At 41.1% G+C, this 6210-nt stretch overlaps 1 protein-coding gene across 1 annotated transcript; it reads left to right on the forward strand.

Annotated features, from left to right (window-relative positions):
* Window positions 1-3170: 3170 nt before the first annotated feature.
* CRR41 (potassium/sodium hyperpolarization-activated cyclic nucleotide-gated channel protein) lies at window positions 3171-4170 on the forward strand. Its single transcript, XM_086500267.1, has one exon. It carries the CDS (start codon window positions 3191-3193, stop codon window positions 3965-3967), a length of 777 nt encoding a protein of 258 aa, XP_086356393.1. The 5' UTR covers window positions 3171-3190; the 3' UTR covers window positions 3968-4170.
* The last annotated feature ends 2040 nt before the right edge of the window (window positions 4171-6210 follow it).

Genomic DNA, 6210 nt, shown 5'->3' on the forward strand with positions numbered 1-6210 from the left:
GTATGTTTCAAAACGCATGGTGTACCAAAAATTGAAATTTGTTTGAGGGCAGCAAATTGGATTGTTTCAATCGACAGGCTTAGCAAGAAAACACACTCTATGCCTGTCAAAAAGATTATTACCCTCTCTAGATCTCAAATTAAGTATCATCGCTTGTCAACATCCATAGTGTCAGACAAAGATCCTAAAATGACCAGTAATTTCTAGAAGGGTCTCTTTGAGAATATAGGAAGTAGATTAAATTTCTCTTTCGGCCTATCATCCACAAACGGCTGACCAAACTGAAATAATTAATCTAACGATTCTTGAATCTACTAAAAGCCTATGTCATGAAAGTAGATCAACATTCTCAATGAGAGAAGTATCTACCTCTTATAGAGTATGCGTACAATGACATTGTACATACTTCTATGGGGAAAGCACCTTTCAAGGTTAAAGAGAGAAGATCCACTACTTAAAGTATATGGGAAGATCTTCACTGCTGATGAATATAGCCGAGAATTACAAGAATCTTTTCCAAAGATTAAAAAGGTTATATCCATCTCACAGCAAAGGCAAAAAGGGTTGCTACTAATAAGCACAAAAGAGCCTTAGCCTTTAACAAAAATGATTGGGTCTTGCTAAAGTTTCTCAAGGCTCGTCTAAGGCATACTATGGGCAAGAATCCTACAAGCCACCAAGAGTATTATGCTAAGCTAGCAAAAAGATACTATGGTCCTTTCTTTTTTAATTCTTAAGCCAATCAATGAGATGGCTTATCAATTTAAGTTGCCCAACCATTGGCTCATTCACAATGTTAACCATGTGAGCCTACTCAAGCCTTACAAAGGAGAGCCGCAAAAAGAACCAATAATGCAGGACGCGCTAGGGATCGAAGATCAAGAAGAGGTGTCGCAACCCGAATTGATTCTTCGACACACGAAGACAAGGTACTAAGAAACGGTAAGATTATCCAATGATACCTTGTTAAGTTTAAGAATTATCATTTTAAAGATGCTAGATGGATAAGGAACCTAGCTTAAGGATAATATGAACCTTGTCAATGCTTACAATGCTAAACTAGAGTAAGCAAATGAAAATGCATTTTAAATGAACAACGTTTTTGTATTATAAGACTCATTCTCTTTCTTTTATTGTGCACAAAATTTAAGAAGTATGGATGCTTAGGATCATGTTTGTGGTGACGACATCTCCCAAACACCAAGTAGAACTTGTCACTCTACTTTGGAAGTATGATATGGACTAAAGAGCAGACATGCTTGCGGCAGCTAAGTCTCCCGAGCACCAAATGGATTAGTCATTCATTCTGGAATGATGTCATAGGGTAAAAAGGGATCATCTATCCGCTAAGAAACATAATGACTAAGCTTTATCTTCTCTACCTCATAGTCGAGGACGACTATGATTTCAAGAGAGAGGTAATGTCATAAAATATAATATCTAACTTTACCAAATGATTTTCTCATATTAAACTGATCACTTAATATATGGGAAGATAAAAGGGGAACAAGAGTTAGGATACATATATGTGTTTCTAGACCTATCTCAACTGTGGCCCAAAAGGTGCAAAATGCAAGAGCTCCATCTCCTTCTCCAAGCTTGTGGAGAAGTGGAGAGCCTACACCAACACTCTTGGCTATGGAATGCAAACCCAACCAAGAGCCATGCTTCAATGCTTAAGCTTGTCATCTTCTTCATCTTCATTACTATGCTATTATGGTAGCTAAGCAAGAAGAGTGATGATAAGTGAGGAACTATTTCTTTCTCCTATGGAATGTTTCTTCTTCCTCTTAATTCCCTACCCTCATTCTCCGTTAGCTCTCTCCACCTTCAAAGGTGTTTGAGGCCTTGGGACTGAGGCTTGGGATAGTTAATGCTTTTTGCAAAGTTTATGTTAAGCTCGTGATGCATGAATCTTTCCATCTTCATAGCATCACCAAGGTCACAAAGAACACAAAGATTGTATTGTAACAAAGTCTCTCTTGATAGGAGAATCTATAATACAAACACCTTTTGGAGGGGGGACCGACTCCAAGTAAATCTGGTCCTCAACTATTGTCATGTTTTCTAATACTCTCTCTCTTGCAAAAGTATTGTTCATGCCAAGTTAATTAAGTACTATGTTTATGTTGCTGCCATCAATTAAGTTCACCCTCTATGTTCTCAAAGTGGTCTCACAGAAATGCTCACCTTATTCTCTTAATTCCGCTATTCTCAAAGTTCATAGGCCATTCCCATTACAGAACCTCATTTTCCCACTTGGCAAGCACTTTTGACACATCTTTTATGGTGACGCACAAAACCTGCTATTTTTGGATATTTTCACCTACATCAAACTTTGTAGACGAGAGGAGTGCTCGACCATGTTCCATCAACATTTCCACAGCATATTTGGGATCATTTACATTAGTAAAGCACTTACGCGCTGCATCTAGGACCATAACTCCCCATAAAGTATGTACACGACAACAACCGTTCCTACACATAGCACACTATGTATATGATGGCAATTGTTACCATTGATCCAAAGGGCATAGAAAGTGAGGTTTTCACATTATATGCGTGCCATGGCACGACAAAGTTTCCTGCATTGACAATTAATGTGAGGTTTTTATTGGTCTTGCAATAAAATTAGAACGGGTTGGGTGACCATTTAACACTCCAGGTTAGACCATATTTGGACAACTACCAACCTCTCCAACATCTCAACTAGAATTAGATATACATTTTGGTTGAGCCGTTCTATCATTTACTTCATGCTTTCAATATCATATTTTCTTATCATGCCTCATTCTTCACCTTGTTGTATGGAATGGACAGACGATTGTAACGTAGGTGTGAGAATTTAAAAAATGTGTGTGTGTGTGTGTGTGTGTGTGTGTGTGTGTTTGTAAGAGAGAGAGAGAGAGAGAGAGAGAAGAAGAAGAAGAGAAGGAGAAGTTTTTAGACCCCAAAGATCTCTTAGATGAATTTTGAACTCAAGTGTGTGTGTGTGTGTGTGTGTGTGTGTGTGTGTGTGTGTGTGTGTGTGCGCGCGCGCGTGTGTGTGTGTGGAGAGAGAGAGAGAGAGAGAGAGAAGAGGAGGAGTTTTGAGATCTCTCAGACGAGTTTCGAACCATAGACGCGTCATTGAGACATTTGAGAGAGACACAAGATATAATGCAGATGTAAATACAATCTGGCGTAAAGCATGGCCACGACGACGATGCCGCCCCTCTCTCGGCTGGCTCTTCTGAGGCCATGCGACTCTCCCTGGAAGCACCCACATCCTCACAGAACTGAGGCCACACACATTCGCTCACGCCTTGCCAGCATTCTTTGCGACGCAGCCCCGAAGCGCATTTGCCTTCAATTCCATGAAAACACACAGAGCTGGGTCCCTTCTTCAAGCACCCAAAACAGAGCATCCTCGCAGACTTCTCGGAGATGCAGTACCGGCGTCCCAAGTGAAGAACAAGGCAGCGAGCTCGACGCTGCACCAGCCCAAGGCTTAGCGATGGGCAACGATCAAGACCTTGAGCTAGACAGGGCATCGGCAGGCTCCTTAGAAGAGACTGATATTGAAGGTGGCGAGCTTGTCACTGCATCTGCCGCTCGCCCTCTGGCACAGATCGAGAAGGACAAACAAAAATCCTTAGGGAGAGCTCTTAGAGCAGGCAAAGGGACCTTGATTGCAGAGCTCTTACAGATTTTCGATCGCCTTTTAGAGCGCCCATATGGGGGTGGTGAGTGTGTCGCAAATGCAGGCGGCGCTGTTATTGAGCGTGTTGTTAATGATGTGCAACAGCTCCGGGGAAAAGAAGGGGTTAGCGACCAAGTTCTATTTGAACTGCTCAAGGTGATTCGGTTCCTTGAGATGGACATGGAACTTGTCCGTGCAGCCAAAAAGGAAGAAACCCTTATAAAGAGGCTTGAAACTGCACAAATGCATTGTAAGCAAGCGTATAACATAGCTAGCTCCTTTTGAATGCTTTCAGCAGGATACGGAGATGAAGATGTCATGTAATTTACAAACAGGTTAAAGTTCTCTCCCTGCTACCTGCCCGGCACTGACGGTGCGAAAGATGTCATGTAATGAAGGCTATAAAAGAGGCGCTGTGTTGTACATTTCGGTGCGAAACAGTTTGCATTCTTCTGAAATGTCGGGGGTAATATGTCTCTGTTTACTTATTGAGGTGCAAATATGTATTCGTATTTCTGAAAAAATGTGTTGTAAGTGGGAATCAAGGGAGATTCCTCTTCGTTTTGAATGTGTGTGTGTGTGTGTGTGTGTGTGAGAGAGAGAGAGAGAGAGAGATTTATGTAAAGATGCTGAAGCTTTTAAGAGATATTCAGAGATGCAGAAGCTCTTGTCTTCAGGATATATCTTCCCCTTGGTGAAATTGATAATATGTTATGCCCCTTGTGTGCTAAAAGAGTAGTGTAAAATTTCTGTATGCCAACAAAGTATTTGACAAGGCATGCTAAGAATTATGTTAGGTGCCAGGCAGTATTGCCACATTGGAGGGGGGTTTTCTTCATTTCCTAAATGTCAAGAGGTTTAGGGTTTAGGGTTAGTGAATACTGATGAAAATGTAGACTATTTAAGTAAGATTTTCACAAAGCTTGCTATCCTCAATGCCTTAATAAGCAAAATCTCCCAAAATACCATGGCGAGGCAGCCTGGAAGCACTGCGACGAGCACCCAGATGGCATAGGCAGTAGAGGAAAGTCACAATGGGAGAGCAGATAACAGTCGTCTGTCGTGTGCCGTGCAAGCAGGAGCGAATGAGCAGGTATCGATGACGCAAAGGGCACACGAATAGGACACGCAGAGATTTAAGAACTTTTATTAATGATGGGGTTGCCTTGTATGGCAAGATGCGTGCTTGGTTTGCTGGTTACGGGGATAGACCAGTGGCCGGCTTCCTGCCTGACTGAGTTCGATTTCCCCTACTGCCTTTTAGAGGGTGGAGGAACTCCATTCCAAGGTTGTAACCCTTGGATGAGATTCGGGGGCATCTGCTGAACAAGTGAATAAAAGTACCAAGCTGCCAGTAGGTAGGTAGCAGCAATTCTTAAAAAAAGAAAGATTAATCTAAAGGGCTTCAGACATCATCATCACACAAATATTCAAGCTCTAATACATAAATTGATATCGAGAAAGTTTTGTAAGCTAGCATTGTTGGTCAACCAACCATGAATCTTGTCTCTGCAAAAAGCAAAGTTCCGACATTATTCAACAGATGAAGGCTTAGGAAACCTTACACTGCCTTGTACAACTGCAAGCCTAAGATTTTTGAAACCTTAAAACTCATGGTAAGGTAAGAGGCAAAGCATACATCCAATCAAATTGAGTGGATGATCATGCACAGATACACATAAGTATGCATGGCTAGAGCTCAGCAAATGTGGTGCGGTTCGAAGTTGAAGCTTTTAGCCTACCGTGTGATTACCTTGTCATATATCATCATTTCAAAGCAATACTCAAACACCATTATCCCTCTTCTTTGCCCACAAAGCGGAGAGACAAATGATCGGAACCTAACCACTCACAAAAAAGAATTATGCTTGCAATACCTAAGACATGTGATTGTCGAGTTCGTGGGTGACAGACTGGCACCAACAGCTTATTATCAATTGTAGTGTTCATAAAATGGCAATGCCATTGGCAAAGCACCAGGTCAAGAGCAAGATATAGCAATTTTAGTAAATGCTTGATAGCTTGCATCTTACGAAACAAGGTAAAACATATCTACAATCTTCATGCGCTAACATGTAGTAAATTTATGTGGAAAAAGTTGGTAGGATTATCTCAGAGCATACTTAACAGGATATTTATGCAGTCATTTCCACCTTGCACAAAAATAGTACACTTGGAGAGACCTAGCATACACTGATTTTGTGTTAACAGAAAACCTCGGACAAAAATTAGTGCACACTTGATCGTTTCGACCCGCACACAAATAGAGCAGTCGGGCATACCTTTGCATAAGACTATTTTCGCGTAGTTTGTTGCAAATAAAGTAGGCCTAGCTCTCTTCTTTGCTAAGAGGCTCTGAATAGCATATACTATGAAAAGATGAATACTAAACATCGGAATAATGTACCCCACATCATTTGCAAAAAGAAAAATCTGAAAATCAGACTTCCCAGTAAACTCAACCAGCTATCATACGAGACCCGGGAAAAAACAAAATGGTCAACAGTAAAATTCAAACAAGTCGAACA

The sequence above is a fragment of the Adiantum capillus-veneris genome, chromosome 3, assembly GCF_014529385.1.
Source record: "Adiantum capillus-veneris isolate H3 chromosome 3, ASM1452938v2, whole genome shotgun sequence".
Taxonomy (NCBI): domain Eukaryota; kingdom Viridiplantae; phylum Streptophyta; class Polypodiopsida; order Polypodiales; family Pteridaceae; genus Adiantum; species Adiantum capillus-veneris.